Consider the following 21,761-nt stretch of genomic DNA (forward strand, 5'->3'; position numbering starts at 1 on the left):
TACAAATTAAGAGTTGCCGCTAAATAGCATTGTAGTTTATAAGCTACTTTCAATAATTACAAATTGTGAGATATCGTCCCTGAATAGCTTTGTAGTTGAAAAGCTTAAAAGCTACGTTCAATATTTACAAATTGTGAGATATCGTCCCTGAATACCTTTGTAGTTTAAAAGATTTGAAACTACATTCAATAATTACAAATTGTGAGATATCGTCTCTGAACAGCCTTATAGTTTAAAAGCTACATTCTACAATTACATATTGTGAGATATCGTCTCTGAACTGCTTTGTAGTTTAAAAGCTACATTCAATAATTACAAATTGTGAGATATCGTCACTGAAGAGCCTTGTAGTTTAAAAGCTACATTCAATAATTACAAATTGTAAGATATCGTCCCTGAATACCTTTGTAGTTTAAAAGCCTTGAAACTACATTCAATAATTATAAATTGTGATATATCGTCTCTGAACAGCCTTGTAATTTAAAAGCTACATTCAACAATTACATATTGTGAGATATCGTCCCTGAATAGCTTTGTAGTTTAAAAGCTTAAAAGCTACATTCAGTAATTACAAATTGTGAGATATCGTCCCTGAATAGCTTTGTATTGTAAAAGGTTAAAAACTAGATTCAGTAATTACAAACTGTGAGATATCGTCTCTGAATAAACCTTGTAGTTTAAAAGCCACATCTATAATTGAGGGCTTTGCCGGAAGAATGGCAGACAGATTTATACGTCATACTTCGAAAAATCGGTTTAAATGTAGTGAATAATTCGCTAATTACTGTAGTGAAATTTTGTTTTGATTGTACTGTACATACCTGCAGGGCAGGGCTGCCTGCGTGTATAACATTTTATTCAGGTGCGTTTAAAGATCTTAGATTGCATGTATCTCAATTAGCCATATCCACGTTTACGCCCTTTTTCCGGGAACCTCCTCAATTGCATTGTGAGATATCGTTCCTGAACAACTTTGTAGCTTAAAAGCTTAAAACCATTTTCAATAATTAATAATTGTGAGATATCGTTTTTGAATAGACTTGTAGTTTAAAAGCTACATTCAACATAATTACAAATTGTGAGATATCGTGCATGAATAGATTTAAAGCTTAAAAGCTACATTCAATAATGACAAATTTTGAGATATCGTCTCTGATTAACATTGTAGTTTAAAAGCTACATTCAATAAATACATATTGTGAGATACCTATCTTCCCTGAATCGCTTTGTAGTTTATAAGCTTAAAAGCTACAGTAAATAATTACAAATTGTGAGATATCGTCTCTGAATAGCTTTGTAGTTTAAAAGCTTAGAGGCTACATTAAATAATAACAAATTGTGTGATATCGTTTCTGAATATCCTTCTAGTTTAGACGCAACATTACATATTTACAAATTGTGAGATATCGACCTGAATAGCTTTGTACTTTAAAAGCTTAAAAGCTACATTAAATAAGTACAAATTGTGTGATATTGTTTCTGAATATCCTTGTAGTTTAAAAGCAACATTTAATAATTACAAATTGTGGGATATCGTCCCTGAATAGATTTCCAGTCTAAAGGCCGCTTTAAATAATTACAAATTGTGAGTTATAGTCCCTCAATAGCTTTGTAGTTTAAAAGCTTAAAAGCTACATACAATAATTACAAATTGTGAAATATCGTCTCTGAATAGCTATGTAGTTTAAAAGCTACAGTCAATAATTACAAATTGTGAGATATCATCCCTGAATAGCTTTCTAGTCTACTGGCTACATTCAATAATTACAAGTTGTGAGATATCGTCCGTGATTAGCTTTGTAGTTTAAAAGCTTAAAAACTACATTCAATAATTACAAATTGTGAGCTATCGTTTTTGAATAGCCTTGTAATTTAAAAGCTACATTCAATAATTAGAAATTGTTAGATACCGTCCCTGATTAGCTTTGTAGTTGTAAAGCTTAAAAAGTACATTCGATAATTACAAATTGTGAGTTTCATTTTATGAATAGCAATGTAGTTTAAAAGCCACATAGGATAATTACAAGTAGTGAGTTATCTCTGTATAGTCTTGTAGTTTAAAAGCTAATTCGATATTTATAAATTATGAGTTCTCGCTAAATAGCCTTGTAGTTTAAAAGTTTCATTCGTTAATTATAAATTTTGAGTTAATGTCTCCGAATAGCCGTGTAGTTTAAAAGCTACATTGAATAATTACGAATTGTGAGAAATCGTCCCTAATTAGCTTTGTAGTTTAAAAGCTACATTCAATAATTACAAATTTTGAGATATCTTCCCTGAATAGGTTTTTAGTTTAAAAGCTTAAATGCTGCATTTAATAATTGAAACTTGAGACATATCGTCTCTGAATAGCCTTGTAGTTTAATAGTTACATTCAATAATTACAAATTGTGAGATGTCTTCCCTGGAGAGATTTTTAGTTTAAAAGCTTAAAAACTACATTCAATTATTACAAATTGTGAGATATCGTCTCTGAATAGCCTTGTAATTTAAAAGTTATATTCTATATTTACAAAATGTGAGATGTCTTCCCTGGATAGATTTTTAGTTTAAAAGCTTAAACGTTACATTCAATAATTACAAATTGTGAGATATTGTCCTTGAATATCTTTTTAGTTTCAAAGCTTAATAGCTACATTCAATAATTACACATGGTGAGATAGTCTCTGAATAGCCTTGTCGTTTAAAAACTACATACAATAATTACATATTGTGAGAAATCGTCCTGAATAGCTTTGCAGTTTATAAGCTTAAAATCTACATTGGATCATTACAAATTGTGAGATATCGTCTATGAATATCCCAGTAGTTTAAAAGCTACATTGAATAATTACAAATTCTGAGATATCGTTCGTGAATAGCTATGTAGTTTAAATATTAAAAACTATATTCAATAATTACAAATTGTGAAATATCGTCTCTGAATAGCCTTGTAGTTTAAAAAAACTACATTCAATAATTACAAATTGTGAGATATCGTCCCTTAATTGCGTTGTAGTTGAAAAGCTTAAAAGCTACATTGAATAATTACAAATTGTGAGTTGTCTCTGAATAGCCTTGTAATTTCGAAGCAACATTCAATAATTACAAATTGTGAGTTATGGTCTCTGAATAGCCTTGTCGTTTAAAAACTACATACAATAATTACATATTGTGAGAAATCGTCCTGAATAGCTTTGCAGTTTATAAGCTTAAAATCTACATTGGATCATTACAAATTGTGAGATATCGTCTCTGAATATCCTAGTAGTTTAAAAGCTACATTGAATAATTACAAATTCTGAGATATCGTTCGTGAATAGCTATGTAGTTTAAATATTAAAAACTATATTCAATAATTACAAATTGTGAAATATCGTCTCTGAATAGCCTTGTAGTTTAAAAAAACTACATTCAATAATTACAAATTGTGAGATATCGTCCCTTAATTGCGTTGTAGTTGAAAAGCTTAAAAGCTACATTGAATAATTACTAATTGCGAGTTGTCTCTGAATAGCCTTGTAATTTCGAAGCAACATTCAATAATTACAAATTGTGAGTTATGGTCTCTGAATAGCCTTGTAGTTTAGAAGCAACATTCAATAATTACAAACTGTGAGTTATCGTTTCTGAATAGCCTTGTAGTTTAATAGCTACATTCTATAATTACAAATTTTGAGTTATCGTCTCTGAAGAGCCTTGTAGTTTAAAAGCTACAATCAATAATTACAAATTGTGAGAATTCGTCTCTGAATAGCTTTGTAGTTCAAAAGCTAAATTCAATAATTACAAATTTTGAGATATCTTCCCTGAATAGCTTTTTAGTCTAAAACCTTAAATGCTACGTTCAATAATTGAAAATTGAGAGATATCGTCTTTGAATAGCCTTGTAGTTTAATAGTTACATTCAATAATTACAAATTGTGAGATGTCTTCCCTGGAGAGCTTTTTAGTTTAAAAGCTTAAAAACTACATTCAATTATTACAAATTGTGAGATATCGTCTCTGAGTAGCCTTGTAATTTAAAAGTTAATTCTATATTTACAAATTTTGAGATGTCTTCCCTGGGTAGCTTTTTAGTTTAAAAACATTCAATAATTACAAATTGTGCGATATCGTCCTTGAATATCTTTTGGGTTTTAAAGCTTAAAAGCTACATTCAATAATTACAAATTGTGAGATATCGTCTCTGAAAAACCTTGTAGTTTAAAAACTACATTCAATTATTACATATTGTGAGAAATCTTCCTATATAACTTTGTAGTTTATAACCTCAAAATCTACAATGAATAATTACAAATTGTGGGATAGCGTCTCTGAATATCCTCGTAGTTTAAAAACTACATTCATTAATTACAAATTGTGAGATATCGTCTCTGAATAGCTTTGAAGTTTAAAAGCTTAACAACTACATTAAATAATTACAAATTGTGAGCTATCGTTTTTGAATAGCCTTGTAATTTAAAAGCTACATTCAATAATTAGAAATTGGTAGATATCGTCCCTGAGTAGCTTTGTAGTTGTAAAGCTTAAAAACTACATTCGATAATTACAAATTGTGAGTTTCCTTTTATGAATAGCATTGTAGTTTAAAAGCCACATAGGATAATTACAAGTAGTGAGTTATCTCTGTATAGTCTTGTAGTTTAAAAGCTAATTCAATATTTATAAAATATGAGTTCTCGCTAAATAGCCTTGTAGTTTAAAAGTTCCATTCGATAATTACAAATTTTGAGTTAATGTCTCCAAATAGCCGAATAGTTTAAAAGCTACATTCAATAATTACGAATTGTGAGAAATCGTCCCTGTTTAGCTTTGTAGTTTAAAAGCTACATTCAATAATTACAAATTTTGAGATATCTTCCCTGAATAGCTTTTTAGTTTAAAAGCTTAAATGCTACATTCAATAATTGAAAATTGTGAGATATCGTCTCTGAATAGCCTTGTAATTTAAAAGTTACATTCTGTATTTACAAAATGTGAGATGTCGTCCCTGGATAGATTTTTAGTTTAAAAGCTTAAAAGTTACATTCAATAATTACAAATTGTGAGATATCGTCTCTGAATAGCCTCGTAGTTTAAAAACTACATTCAATAATTACATACTGTGAGAAATCGTCCTGAATAGCTTTGTAGTTTATAAGCTTAAAATCTACATTGGATAATTACAAATTGTGAGATATCGTCTCTGAATATCCTAGTAGTTTAAAAGCTACATTGAATAATTACAAATTCTGAGATATCGTTCCTGAACAGCTATGTAGTTTAAATATTAAAAGCTACTTTCAATAATTACAAATTGTGAAATATCGTCTCTGAATAGCCTTGTATTTAAAAAAAACTGCATTCAATAATTACAAATTGTGAGATATCGTCCCTTAATTGCTTAGTAGTTGAAAAGTTTAAAATCTACATTGAATAATTACAAATTGTGAGTTGTCGTCTCTGAATAGCCTTGTAGTTTAAAAGCTACATTCAATAATTACAAATTTTGAGTTATCGTCTCTGAATAGCCTTGTAGTTTAGAAGAAACATTCAATAATTACAAATTGTGAGTTATAGTCTCTGAATAGCCTTGTAGTTTAGAAGCAACATTCAATAATTACAAATTGTGAGTTATCGTCTCTGAATAGCCTTGTAGTTTAATAGCTACATTCAATAATTACAAATTTTGAGATATCGTCTCTGAATAGCCTTGTAGTTTAAAAGCTACAATCAATAATTACAAATTGTGAGAAATCGTCCCTGAATAGCTTTGTAGTTTAAAACCTACAATCAATAATTACAAATTGTGACATATCGTCCCTGAATAGCTTTGTATTCTAAAAGGTTAAAAAAGCAGGATTCAGTAATTACAAACTGTGAGATATCGTCTATGAATAAACCTTGTAGTTTAAAAGCTACATCAATAATTGAGGGCTTTGCCGGAAGAATGGCAGATAGATTTATGCGTCATACTTCGGAACATCGGTTTAAAATGTAGTGAATAATTCGCTAATTACTGTAGTGAAATATTGTTTTGATTGCACTGTACATACCTGCAGGACATGGCTGCGTGCGTGTATAACATTTTATTCAGGTGCGTTTAAAGATCTTAGATTGCATGTATCTCAATTAGCCATATCGAATTTAGGACCTTTTTCTGGGACCCCCCCTATTACATTGTGAGATATCGTCCCTGAACAGCTTTGTAGTTTAAAAGCTTAAAATCCATATTCAATAATTACTAATTGTGGGATATTGTTTTTGAATACACTTGTAGATTAAAAACTACATTCAATTATTACAAATTTGGAGATATCTTCCCTGAATAGCTTTTTAGTTTAAAAGCTTAAATGCCACATTCAATAATTGAAAATTGTGAGATATCGTCTCTGAATAGCCTTGTAATTTAAAAGTTACATTCTATATTTATAAAATGTGAGATGTCTTCCCTGGATAGATTTTTAGTTTAAAAGCTTAAAAGTTACATTCAATAATTACAAATTGTGAGATATCGTCCTTGAATATCTTTTTAGTTTTAAAGCTTAAAAGCTACATTCAATAATTACAAATTGTGAGATATCGCCTCTGAATAGCCTTCTAGTTTAAAAATTACATTCAATAATTACATACTGTGAGAAATCGTCCTGAATAGCTTTGTAGTTTATAAGCTTAAAATCTACATTGGATAATTACAAATTGTGAGATATCGTCTCTGAATATCCTAGTAGTTTAAAAGCTACATTGAATAATTACAAATTCTGAGATATCGTTCCTGAACAGCTATGTAGTTTAAATATTAAAAGCTACTTTCAATAATTACAAATTGTGAAATATCGTCTCTGAATAGCCTTGTATTTAAAAAAAAACTGCATTCAATAATTACAAATTGTGAGATATCGTCCCTTAATTGCTTTGTAGTTGAAAAGCTTAAAATCTACATTGAATAATTACAAATTGTGAGTTGTCGTCTCTGAATAGCCTTGTAGTTTAAAAGCTACATTAAATAATTGCAAATTTTGAGTTATCGTCTCTGAATAGCCTTGTAGTTTAGAAGCAACATACAATAATTACAAATTGTGAGTTATCGTCTCTGAATAGCCTTGTACTTTAGAAGCAAAATTCAATAATTACAAATTGTGGGTTATCGTCTCTGAATAGCCTTGTAGTTTAAAAGCTACATTGAATAATTACAAATTCTGAGATATCGTCCTTGAATAGCTTTGTAGTTTAAATCTTAAAAGCTAAATTCAGTAATTAGAAATTGTGAGACATCGTCCCTTAATTGCTTTGCAGTTGAAAAGCTTAAGAGTTACATCCAATAATTACAAATTGTGAGTTATCGTCTCTGAATAGCCTTGTAGTTTAAAAGCTTAAAGGCTACATTAAATAATTACAAACTGTGTTTCTGAATATCCTTCTAGTTTAGACGTAACATTCAATAATTACATATTGTGAGATATCGACCTGAATAGCTTTGTAGTTTAAAAGCTTAAAGGCTACATTAAATAAGTACCAATTGTGTGATATTGTTTCTGAATATCCTTGTAGTTTAAAAGCAACATTCAATAATTACAAATTGTGGGATATCGTCTCTGAATAGCCTTGTAGTTTGAAAGCTACAATCAATAATTACAAATTGTGAGAAATCGTCCCTGAATAGCTTTGTAGTTTAAAAGCTACATTCAATAATTACAAATTTTGAGACATCTTCCCTGATTAGGTTTTCAGTCTAAAAGCTCAAATGCTACGTTCAATAATTGAAAATTGAGGGAAATCGTCTCTGAATAGCCTTGTAGTTTAATAGTTACATTCAATAATTACAAATTGTGAGATGTCTTCCCTGCAGAGCTATTTAGTTTAAAAGCTTAAAAACTACATTCAATTATTACAAATTGTGAGATATCGTCTCTGTATAGCCTTGTAGTTTAATAGTGACATTCAATAATTACAAATTGTGAGTTGTCTTCTCTGGGTAGCTTTTAAGTTTAAAAACATTTAATAATTACAAATTGTGAGATATCGTCCGTGAATATCTTTTTAGTTTTAAAGCTTAAAAGCTACATTCAAAAATTACAAATTGTGAGATATCATCTCTGAATAACCTTGTAGTTTAAAAACTACATTCTATAATTACATATTGTGAGAAATCTTCCTGAATAGCTTTGTAGTTTATAAGCTTAAAATCTACAATGAATAATTACAAATTGTGAGATATCGTCTCTGAATATCCTAGTAGTTTAAAAGCTACATTGAATAATTACAAATTCTGAGATATCGTCCTTGAATAGCTTTGTAGTTTAAATCTTAAAAGCTAAATTCAGTAATTAGAAATTGTGAGACATCGTCCCTTAATTGCTTTGCAGTTGAAAAGCTTAAGAGTTACATCCAATAATTACAAATTGTGAGTTATCGTCTCTGAATAGCCTTGTAGTTTAAAAGCTACATTCCATAATTACAAATTTTGAGTTATCGTCTCTCAATAGCCTTTTAGTCTAGAAGCAACATTCAATAATTACAAATTATGACTTATCGTCTCTGAATAGCCTTGTAGTTTAAAAGCTACATTCAATAATTACAAATTGTGAGTTATCGTCTCTGAATAGCCATGTAGTTTAAAAGCTACATTCAATAATTACAAATTGTGAGTTATTGTCTCTGAATAGCCTTGTAGTTTAAAAGCTACATTCAATAATTACATATTGTGAAATCGTCCCTGAATACCTTTGTAGTTTAAAAGCTACATTCATTAATTACTAATTGTGAGTTATCGTCTCTGAATAGCCTTGTAGTTTAAAAGCTACATTCAATAATTACAAATTGTGAGTTATCGTCTCTGAATATCCTTGTAGTTTAAAAGCTACATTCAATAATTTCATTATTGTGAAATCGTCCCTGAATACCTTTGTAGTTTGAAAGCTACATTCAATAATTACTAAGTGTGAGATATCGTTTGTGAATAGCCTTGTAGTTTAAAAGCTACATTCAACATAATTACAAATTGTGAGATATTGTCCCTTTATTGCTTAGTAGTTTAAAAGCTTAAAAGCTACATACAATAATTACAATGTGTGAGATATAGTCACATTCAACATAATTACAAATTGTGAGATATCGTCCCTTAATTGCTTAGTAGTTTTAAAAGCTTAAAAGCTACATTCAATAATTACAATGTGTGAGATATCGTCACTGAATGGTCTAATAGTCTTGTAGTTTAAAACCTACATTCAATAATTACATATTGTCAGATATCGTCTCTGAATAGCCTTGTAGTTTAAAAGCTACATTCAAGTATTACAAATTGTGAGATCGTCCCTGAATAGCTTTGTAGTTTAATAGCTTAAAAGCTACATTCAATAATTACTATTGTGAGATATCGTTTCTGAATTGCCTTGTAGTTTAAAAGCTACATTCAACATAATTACAAATTGTGAGATATCGTCCCTGAATAGTTTGTAGTTTATAAGCTTAAAAGCGTCATTCAATAATTACAAATTGTGAGATATCGTCTCTGAATAGCCTTGTAGTTTAAAAACTACATTCAATATTTACTAATTGTGATATATCGTCTATTATTTGCTTTGTAGTTTAAAAGCCACATTCAATAATTGGAAATTGTGAGATATCTTCCCTGAATGGCTTTTTAGTTTTAAAGCTGAAAACTACATTCAATTTTTACAAGTTGTGAGATATCGTCCCTTAATTGCTTTGTAGTTTAAAAGCTACATTCAATAATTAGAAATTGTGAGATATCTTCCCTGAATAGCTTTGTAGTTTAAAAGCTTAAAACTACATTCAATATTTATAAATTGTGAGTTATAGTCTCTGAATAGGTTTGTTGTTTAAAAAGAACATTGAATAATTACAAATTGTGGGTTATCCTCTCTCAGTATCTTGTAGGATATTTTAAAATTATAATGTTCAATAATTACAATTATTAGTTACCGTCTCTGAATAGTCCCTAGTTTGAAAGTAACATTAAGTGAAATAATTGTTTTTATCAATAATCGTCTGTAAATAGTTTTGTGCTTTAAATGTGACATTCAATAATTACAATTATCATTTACTCTCTCAGAAATGTCTCTATAGTTTAAAGGCAGTATTAAATAATTATAGGTTGGATAAAAATTTATGGCAACACTGCTGTCACGTGACGATGGTACGTTCGAGAGCTGCCAGCTGCGTGGACATGAACAAGGACTGTTGGATGAGTTAGTGCAGCCAGCGGTGACAGTACTCTGTCAATCTATTGCAGTGTGTAGAACGTTGACTTTCATAGGGATAGTGCGAGCGCCCTAATACCACGTTTACAGAACTAGAGCAACGTTCCTGGATCAAAATTGAATCGACACGAAGTCGTAGTGCACAAGAATGTTTTCAGTGACTGCGTGAAACATGTGCCGATGCAGCGTTGCAGTATCGCACAGTGGCACGATGGGTTAAAGCATTCCGGGAAGGCAGGGATGCCGTTCAGGACAACCTCCGTACAGGACGATCCCGCGTGGAGGACAACACAGTTCAACTCCTTGCTTCCCTGTTGGGTGCTGATCGCCGATGGACTGCGCGTGAGTTAGCAGCGGAAGTCCGAGTATGTCACAAAACAGTGCTCCACATTCTGCAAGACATTCTGGGTTACCGCAAAATTACAGGGCGTTGGATACCCCATGAAATTTCCGAGGTTTGACAATGGCACCTCTATGCAGTCGCACAGGCCTTGTTGACGACTTTCTTGGACGAATCGTCGCTATGGACGAAACCTGGGCTCGCTCATAGGAACCAACCGAACTTGAAACGTCAATCAAATGAATGGAAGCATCCAGGTTCTTCTCGACCGAAAAAAGTGCGCCCTACACAAAGTGCTGTGAAGGTGATGTTCATTGTGGCGTATGACATTGATGGGGTAATACTGCACCACGCTGTACCTCCAAGGCAGACGCCAAACGCGGACTACTACTGCAGGTTCCTGCAGCATCATCTTCGTCCAGCCCTCAGGAGAAAACGATGACACTTTGTGGTACAGAATCCCATCATTCTTCATGATAATGCAAGGAGTCACACCGCTTGCCTTGCGCCGCTGGCAATGGGAGATTCCGGAACATCCACCGTACTCACACGATATGAATCCATGCGATTACGATCTTTTCACCAAAGTGAAAGAACCACTGCGAGGGACCCGGTACAATACCAGAGATGAACTTATCCGTGCTATAGGGCGGTCAATACGGAACATCAACAAAGATGGACGCGCTGATGGTGTACGATGCCTTCCAAACATTTGGCAAAAGGTAATAAATAAGGGGGCGACTATATAGAAGGTACGTAAATGTTGTACCCCTGCGAATAAAGCCATGTCAGAAATATCGAACTGTTGCCATTACTTTTTATCCAACCTTAGTAACTAGCACCTTATCTTCTCTGAACAGACTGGTAGTTTAAGTTTAATAATTACAATCAGTTATGGTCTCTGAATAATATACTTTAAAAGCAACATTCAATAACATTGTAATTATAACCTTATGACTTTCAATAGTCTCTTTAATTGAAAGGCGACATTCAGTATTTACAATCAACATCTTTCAAATTTTGAATTAAGATAAAATACAGAATTACAATAAATCATCCGATCATCGCTGAATAATTTCTGTAGATTTAAAGGAACATTAAATAATGAATTTCAATCGTAGTTGCAGTTTTCAGCATTAGTCTGCCATATTATGATAGAAAATATTTATTGAAGAAATGCAAGTTTAATTAAATAATAACCATAACAGAGAATTCTGTAGCCTTAAAAATTTATAATATAAATCATCATATAGATCTAAATATCTAAGAGCACATAACCGTTGGTTCCCGGCCGCCCAAGTCATAAATTAGTGCTCTTCTATATAATGAGATTAATGACATACGTGGAGTAGGCCAAAAGGCAAAATCTACAGCGAGGAATTCGATCCGATGCTGTGAATAGTACAGCACTAAGTACGTAGAACTGAAGGTCCTGGGTTTGATGTCCAGTGCCGGAATGAATTTTTCTCCGTTAATAATAAATAATAACCATAACGGAAAATTTTGTAGGTCTAAAAAATAAAAAATCAATAACATCATCATATAGCTCAATTAATATTATCATACAGATTAAATTATCTGTAGTAATGTCACGAGAGGTCTGAGATTTCCCGATAAATCCACGAGCGAAGCGAGTGAATTTATCTGGCAAATCTCAGACCTCGAGTGACATTTATTAGGGCTACTTCGTGAATAAAATAAAAATGTAAATAATATATTCCTAAAATTCGATCAAAAAAGTTAATAATTGTATATTTACGAATGCTTAACCTATTCAGACATTGTGAAGTTGAAATAGATGAATATAGATTATTGCAATAAAGAAATTAGATGTTATTATTCAGTAATGCTAATTGCGAAAAGCGAAATGCATGTTTAACAATGTTAATTACATGTACTGCACTTTTCTCTTATTATTATAACATAAATACATTTTCATTATCTGCTGAAATCATAGCTTAATTTAAAATGTTATAATATAATTACAATAACCTGATTAATACATTAATTACATGAAGAATTGTTGAAAACGCAGTTATCAAATCTGAATGAAGGAATATAATTTTTTTTTCAGATAGCCTACAATGGATATGGAATTAGAAGATGAAGATGTAGATGTGGAAATAGAATTTCGCACTTTATTTAGTACTTCATCGTTACATTACACACTACACTGAGAACTAAGAACTGTGTAATATGTGTGGGGACAGCTATATAAGAATGCTTATGTATTCACAGCGAGACATTTTGCTACACAGTGAAGCCATCTCTGTATAGATAATTAAAACACGAATTTTATTACTCCTTACGGAAGGCAGTTTGATCAAAGACTTTGCTTGTATATATTACTATACAAGGTCTATGGGTTTGATATGCGATGATGTTACATAAATTTGAACATCTGACTTTCTATTAACTGTTTAATTTCATTCACAAAATACAAATTTTATAGGCTACAATTATAGGTTAAGTTACCAGTGGGAGCAGGACCAGTATCAGCTGTGTCTTATTTCGACCGTTACTCAGTCTACAGGAAAGCATTTTTTATAGCTCGACAAACGCATTCTCGCTGTAGTGTGTAACGGAACTAAAACTGCATCTACACAGTTCAATATTCCAATCGCGTATGCATGCAATCTGGGAAGAATATTGAAATAATCAAGTTTAAAAGGTACGTTCAATTAAGATGCATGAAGATTTTGTGTCTGCATGGTGCGCCGTTTTGAACGTCGTCTTCACTGAGTAAATATATTAATTAATATTAAATATCAATCTTGTATTCATTGCTTTAAAGTTGAAAGAAAATTTAACCCTGTAGTTGCATCTTAATGTATTCATGATCATCAATTTACAGGGAAACAGATGGCGACAACGACTAACAAAAGAACGACCATGCGATAAATTGATAGTGATAAATCTATCTGCAAAAATTATCGCAAAGTGTGACTGTGATTGGTTGGAATTAAAAATTTCATTACACTTCATTGGTCGAAAATGGAATGACGTCATATAAACTAAATAGTCATTGTAAATGTTTTCATAGTCTCTCAAGTTTAAAAGGGATATTGAATCAAGAATTACAAATTTGTAATGACCATCTTATATGAGTCTTTATAGTTCTTCAGTTTTAAATGGACATTACTTAAGAATTAAAATTGCAGCTAAATTTATATTAAATATAGAATAATTCCAATTACAGTTGTAATGTCATCGACTGTCAAGAGCATCTTTACTTTGAAGTGCACACAAAATAAAGACATGCAAACCTAATTGATGTGGATTAACTTCACTGAGAGATAGTTTGCTATTATTTTATTTCTTTCACCCCTATTTCTGAATTTGAACATGTGTGACCATGATAATAGAAGCAAGCGTATAGTATTCTCATTAACAATGTTGTTTCTTCTGCAGGCTACAAGTTTAGCGACGAACAACGGCGACATCTGGCCTCTGGAGCGTCCAGAGGGAATGCCGGCAATTCAGTCTTTGGAGGTAATGTGCGGCAAGGATCACATGGACGTCCATCTCTCTTTCACGCATCCGTTCGAAGGAATCGTCTCTTCCAAAGGACAATATGCAGACCCGCGCTGCGTCTACGTGCCGCCGTCCACCGGCAAGACGTTTTTTTCCTTTCGCATCGCTTACGCTCGCTGCGGCACGAAGCCCGACCTCCATGGTCAATTCTACGAAAACACAGTCGTGGTGCAGTATGACAAGGACCTGCTGGAAGTGTGGGACGAGGCAAAACGACTCCGATGCGAGTGGTTCAACGATTATGAGAAAACTGCGTCCAAGCCTCCGATGGTCATTGCGGACCTCGATGTCATTCAGCTGGACTTCCGGGGTAAGAAATTGTGACATACACATTTCTCTTATCTTCAGTACTTTCTTTTTCTCTTTCATATATTCCCTGTCTTTATCTCTTCCTATTATTCTAAATCATACCTGCACAAACAGCGCTCGACGAGCGCTCGCGCTCCTTCGGAGCGGGAGAGCTAAGTTTACCGCTCGCCGAATCGGAGAGGAAGATACGTCAGAATGACATAGACTTACTGTAGGTAGAGAAGAGGGAAACGACCACTCAGCTATCTAGGGGAGTGCAGTGCGTATTCTCAGTAACTGTTTCACGTTTCTTACCTACTGCTACAGTACAGTATGAAGGAATATAAAAGACGGAAAAGTGGTGATCAGGCAAATTCTTTCAATGTTGCATGGGAAAATACTTATTTTTTCATAGCTGCTGGAGTAAATACTCAGTGCTTTATCTGCCACAACATTTTGAAAGGTAGAAAGAAAAGTAACATAATGCGTCATTACGAGTCCAGACATAAAGATACTAAAGATATTAATCTTCAACAATTTAAATATCTCTCTTCATGGAAAAGGTCAGCTCAGTGTTGACATGTTGAATAAATTACGGGATTTCAGTCGTAAACTTACACTTTTCGTAAGTCAGTTTCGGGAAGGTAATATGGCTTACTTTCGAACGATAGAAACTGCTCGTGATGAAGCTATGTTAAACGATTATGTGTAAATATTAATTGAAATTCAAAATGAATTTAATTCTACGTTCCAAGATCTTGTCTTAAGGTCCACACCTGTGGAGTAACGGTTAACGCGTCTAGCCGCAAAACCAGGTGGCCAGGGTTCGATTCCCGGTCGGTACAAGTTACCTGGTTGAGGTTTTTCCGGGGTTTTCCCTCAACCCTGTATGAGCAAACGTTGAGTAACTTTCGGTGTTGGACCCCGGACTTATTTCACCGGCATTATCACCTTCTTCTCATTCAGACGCTAAATAAGATAAGCTGTTGATAAAGCGTAGTAAAATAACCTACTAAAAGTCTTGTCTTAATTGGAAAGAAGTTATCATAATAAATTCCTTCTACACTAATTGAAACAATGTCATATAAGTTACAGATGGGCCTGGTTGGCGCAGTTGGTATAGCGCTGGCCTTCTATGCCCGAGGTTGCGGGTTCGATTCCGGACCAGGACGATTGCATTTAAGTGTGCTCATATAACCTCAGCAGTTGCGAGCGTCGTTAAATAAAACATAACATTTAACGATTTACAGCTCGGACTTATTGATCTTCAATTTGGCCTAAGGGCTAAAGATCGTTTGAATAATACTACTAGCCTGGTTGAGTTTTACAAGACTAAACATTAGCAATAATATCCACGACTACAAAGGCTGGCTGTGAAAATGATTGCTACGTTTGGCTCAACATTTATATTTGTAAGCAACTGTTTTCTACAGGGTGCGTCAGAAAGAACGGATGGATTTCACAGGGCAAGAAAATTGTAAGGATTCATCAAATAAAAAATTTGTTGTTATCAACAGATTCACCAATACATGCAGTTTATTTATGGTATACAACATCATCCATATAATGTCCTTGGCTTTCGATACAGGCATCGAGGCGTTTTCTGAAGTTCGCCGTCACTTTCACAGTCATAGCTGGTGGGATTGCCGCGATTTCTTCACGAATCGCCGTCTTCAGTTCGTCGAGATCTTACCGTAGCCTCGGACAATCTCAGTGCAATAGCATGTTTGCGGGCTGATCGTTGAGGTGGCCGGACAACCTACTGTCTGTCTCCATATTTGCAGGAGTACACGTGCTCCGTGTTCGTCCAGGTGATTTCTTCTTTAATGTTGAACATGTGATACGAAACGAAGCCACCCACCGCAAAATTGTATTCCGAGTTGGAATCCTAGCGTGACGTCCGATGTCGAAATGAGTCCTGAGAAGCGATCACAGACTCTTCATTTTTAAAAAATGTCTCTGTTATGAAAGCACGTTGTACACCAGACCAACACCATGTTTTCAACTGAAACTGCATTCTCTCGCTGACCCAACAGTCGTGGTCCCCCTCACTCTATCCCTCCCCTCGCTGCGTATCGATAGTTTGAAATCCATCCGTTCTTTCTGACGCACCCTGTACAATCACCTTTAATAAAGGCAGACATCGAACATCTGTAACTGATGTTTCATTACGATCAGTAGGCTACTGTTCCTTTCAGCTGCCAACAGCATAAAACCTCGTTTTGATGTACTGATAAATAAAATTATAACGAAATGATATTGTACATTTAAGTAGCTTTAGAATTTCAATTATTTCTGTAAAATAAATATTTCTTGATTAATTAATAATAGTCCAAGATAGTTTTGCAAACACTGAACGGGAATTCATTTCATAAGCACTCCTAATAGTACTTCCTTTTATGTATATGTTGTACGAGATCACCCCTTCTTCCAGTCCACCCTTATACAGAGCGCAGATAATAATCTGCATTCCGCTCATGAGTTGTGAGCCGGCTCGGAGAGCGCAAATCTTGTGCAGGCCTATTCTAAATAAACTGAAAATCTTCTTCGTTCCAATATATTTCCAAAACACCTTTATCCAGCTTAATCTTCACCTTAGTTTTCATTATTCTTACGTCTTTCCTTCATTTGGTTGTTCGAATCTCTTTTGTATACTTCATATTGATCATTATCGTATTATTATTATTATTATTATTATTATTATTATTATTATTATTATTATTATTTTTATTCACTTTACTTTCTTTCGTTTCCTTCATTGTTCTCCTACAGTAATCACTTTGCCTTGTCTGTTTCACTTTCCTCTTCCCTTCTTATATACCTTCATACTTGTTGCAATTCATTCTACTGAACATATCTTTGATGTATTTTCTCTTCGGTCTTCCTCTTCTTTCTTGCCAAGTATTTCGTTCTACTTACTTAGGTCTACTTACAAATGGCTTTTACCGAATCCGAAGATTCATTACCGCCCTCATATAGTAAGCCCGCCATTCGTTCCAAAAGGTATTTTTCCCTCAGATCCCCAACTAACACTCCATACGCATTTCTGGATTCACCCATACATGTTACATGCCCTGACCATCTCAAACGTCTGGTTTTAATATTCCTAATAGTTATGTCTGGTCGATAATGCGTGCAGTTCTGCGTTGTGTAACTTTATCTATTCTCCTGTAATTTCATCCCTCTTAGCCCTAAATATTTTCCTAAGAACCTTATTCTCAAACACCCTTAATCTCTGTTCTTCTCTCAAAGTGAGAGTCCAAGTTTTTACAACCATACCCATACGTGTTACATCCCTGTCTATCTCAAACGTCTGGATTTAATATTCCTAATTATGTTAGGTGACGAATACAATTCGTGCAGCTCTACATTATGTAACTTTCTCTAGTCTCCTGTAATTTCATCACTTTCAGTCCCAAATATTTTCCTAAGCGCCTTATTCTCGAACATCCTTAGCCTCTATTCCTCTCTCAAAGTCAGAGTTCAACCGACCTAACTGTTTTATAAATTCTAACTTTCAGATTTTTAAAGCAGACTAGATGACAAAAGCTTCTCAACCGAATAATAACAGGCATTTCCCGTATTCATTCTGAGGTTTAATTTCCCCTCGAATGTCATTTTTATTTGTTACTGTTGCTCTAAGGTATTTTAATTTTTCCACCTCTTCAAAGGATAAATTTCCAATTTTTTCTATTTATATTTCGTATTATGCTCTGGTCATGAGACATAATCATATACTTTGTATGTTTGGGATTTACTTCCAAACCTACCCATTACTTGCTTCAAGTAAAATTCCCTTGTTTTTCCTAATCTTTTATGTATTTTCTCCTAACATATTCACGTCATCCGTATAAACAAGCAGCTGATGTAACCTGTTCAATTCCAAACCCTGTCTGTTATTCTGGACTTTCATAATAGCATTTTTTTTTTTGGCTATTTAACGACGCTGTATCAACTACGAGGTTATTTAGCGTCGATGAGATTGGTGAGAGCGAGATGGTATTTGGCGAGATGAGGCCGAGGATTTGCCATAGATTACCTGGCATTCGCCTTACGGTTGGGGAAAACCTCGGAAAAAACCCAACCAGGTAATCAGCCCAAGCGGGGATCGAACCCGCGCCCGAACGCAACTTCAGACCGGCAGGCAAGCGCCTTAACCGACTGAGCTACGCCGGTGGCTATAATGGCATATTCTAGAGCAAAGTTAAAGAAGTAAAGGTGATGGTGCATCTTTTGCTTTAGCCGGTAGTGAATTGGAAAACATCAGATAGAAACTGGCCTATACGGACTCTGTATGTTTCACCGAGACATTATAATTAATCCAAGTAGTTGCTTGGGACTACCAAATTCAATAAGAATATATATAAAATTTCTATTTTAACCGAGTCATATGCCTTTTTGAAATCTATGAATAACTAATGTACTGTGCCCTTAAACTCCCTTTTTTTTCTTCAATATCTCTCTAATACAAAAATAAATCTGATCAATAGTCGATCTATTACGCCTAAAATCACACTGCTGATCCCCAATAATTTCATCTACTTATGGAGTTAATCTTCTCAAAAGAATATTGAACAAAATTTTGTACGATATCAATAAAGTGATATTTCTCGAAAGTTGCTACAGTTAGTCTTTTCCCCTTCTTAAAGATAGGTGAACTCCATTGTTCTGATACAATTTGCTTTTCCAAAATAGCAAGTACAAACTTATAAATTTCACTATATAATGCGTTTCCACCCTCTTGTATTAATTCTGGTGGAATTTGATCGATACCTGGAGACTCGTACCTTTTCATCTTTTGTATCGCAATTTCGACTTCAGAAAGTGTGGTGGGTTCTGGAATAAATGGCTCAATAGTATACTCCTACACTATAATAACTAAAATTGTGTTCTGTCTGATTGTATGACCAATGAATTTTATTTTTATGTTCTCTAACGCCTTCATTATTTTTCTGCTTGCATTTACCCTTGTCAAAACTTCAACTTTTGACGCTTAAGCTGTACAGTTTATTTTCAACATTCTGCATATGTCGAAGCGATAGTTGACAAATTATAAAGCAAGAAAAGAATTGTCTATAAGCCACGGAAATGTATTATTTATTTATGAAGTATTTAAAATTTACTTATGTAGTATTTAATGATAAAATACACATATTAGGTCAATAATGCAGTGTTCGTTGATTTGATGAAATACATTAAAGATATATGTTACAGATGTATGAACACTAATACTTATGTAGTGCTTAAAAATAAATGCTGAATACTTTTTCTGGCTTGTACACGATTCTTTTCTTGCTTCATAAATTGTAAACTATCTCGTCCATATAATCACAAACTCGAAATACATTTTTCATGAACCTTTTCTCTATTTGAGTGTTGTGTGGCGGCATTTCAGTACCAGTATTTTATTAGTGAAAACTTTTATTATTACTATGTATAATAAAGCTGCCATGATAACACAACAAATTAACTTCTTGTATTTCAATATTTCCAGTTTTTATGTTGACAAGAAGTTTCGGAGTTTTAGTCTCTACTAATAGTTTGGTCCTCTTAACATTTACTCACATATTAAGTTTCGATTTATTTAAAATTGACAATAGTATACAAGATGCAATCAATATATTTCCGAACTGCACTTGTATTTAGGCTATTGTATCGTTAAACATACATGTGCGTGTCACTGAATATCTTTGCTTCCATGCCTGTTGAGTCAGTCTATGAAACAGCAAGAGATTTTCTGTAAGAACTGAGCTTTTAACGTGATTTTGTGCAAACATGTCAAGAATCTATTGCAATATTTCCTGTAATCTATCCATATACGCACTCAAGGTTGGCCTACTTCTCTACCTCTCAAGTGATGCATTTAGTATATATTACAGGCGTTTCCCTCGTTTTAGATAACTTCTTCGTTTCCTTCGACCTATGCGTTGCCTACATCCAGGGCAGTCCGGAAATTTATTGATTGTCCCTTATATGTAATATTATTTTCATATCCTTCTCAGAGTCTGATAAAATTGAAATATCATACACAAGACTAATGCTAACTATTCTTCTGTAATTAATTTCTATCAGATACTTTTGCTCTTTTGTTTTTTTTTTTTGCATAACATTTTTATATTCCCTCTACAAGGAATGTCACAGTCATGAGATTTATTTACATTTTGTATATTTTTATAAATATAATAGGTACAAATGAAAACAACAAAATTCATAGGAAAATTACGAACAGCAGTAATTTAATTTGGTTCATGTCAGAGAGCATAAACAAAAAAAATGTAATAATGTTGTCTTTATCATAAGTGTGAGACTACAAATGAGCAGGATATAAATATATCGCAGTGTAGACAACCAATAGCCATGTATGTAAGTTAAACTTTTAAACTATCTTTCATAAACTGCAGATATATTTGTCTAGTAAAATAATTTCCAAATGGTTAAAAACATAAGCTTATTACACTGTTACTGTAAGATTCTAGCCACTTTTTTAATTGAAATTGCAATGTTCCTATGTATTATTTGACAATAGCTGTTTCTTCTTTTCTGTATATTTGATTAATGTTAGAAATAAATCTTATCTTTTCTTATCACGATCAAGCTTTCTTTGCATAGTTAAAGACCTGTTAACCATACCTTTCGCAATTATTAATGTATTTATTCATTTATTCATTTATTTATTTATTTATTTATTCACCTGTGTGCAGCATAGTATTTATATATTTGCTTAATCTTAAATTAAATATTACTGTGCTCCGCTACAGGTGACAATGTGGACTGCTGGATGGAGATCCAACATGGAAAAGGACCCTGGGCACCTCCAGTCAGCGGGATTGTGCCTCTTGGCTCGATGCTTACCCTCGTTGTAGCTATTAACGATTACCGCGGTAAGCAATGAATTACACTGGTCAACAGTGATTTTGTTAAATGTAAAATTTCTACCGTTTCATATGTAATTTCATCCGATGATTCCAAAAGTGAAGTCAGAATTTTTATCACCCACCATTTTTTTGTAATTTTAGATAAATTGATTTATTCTTATTGCTATTTACAGTCCTTAATATGCTAATGGAAAGAAAATATTTCATAATTTTATTACTTATTGACCTATAACTTTAGATCCTTTTTGTCTGTGAAGTCAGAATTCATAAAAATAAATGTTATTCCTCATAAGACTGTGAGAGTTGGTATTAATTATTCTCAGTTGAGTTTGAACTTACATTCATGAAACAAGTTTCATTAACCCATGTTTTCTTTATCCTAATTTTAAGCATGGTAAAAGTATCTTATAAAATGAAACCTACCTCGACATATTGTGTAAATCACATAAACAATTCTTTTACGTTTGTGGTTAGTTGACTCTGAAAGCATACAGGCGAATTTTTACTGCTCTAGTTAAAACAAATACTTTACTATAATAA

At 33.2% G+C, this 21,761-nt stretch overlaps 1 protein-coding gene across 1 annotated transcript in view; it reads left to right on the forward strand.

Moving 5' to 3' along the window:
* Positions 1 to 21,761, forward strand: part of m (miniature) — a 540,138-nt gene that overhangs the window by 497,488 nt on the left and 20,889 nt on the right. The window contains exons 3-4 of the mRNA XM_069812940.1: positions 13,936 to 14,368; positions 21,105 to 21,227. Coding sequence (XP_069669041.1) covers positions 13,936 to 14,368; positions 21,105 to 21,227 — 556 coding nt within the window. The remainder of the gene's footprint in view (positions 1 to 13,935; positions 14,369 to 21,104; positions 21,228 to 21,761) is intronic.

This window comes from Periplaneta americana, chromosome 16 (genome assembly GCF_040183065.1).
Source record: "Periplaneta americana isolate PAMFEO1 chromosome 16, P.americana_PAMFEO1_priV1, whole genome shotgun sequence".
NCBI classification, from domain to species: domain Eukaryota; kingdom Metazoa; phylum Arthropoda; class Insecta; order Blattodea; family Blattidae; genus Periplaneta; species Periplaneta americana.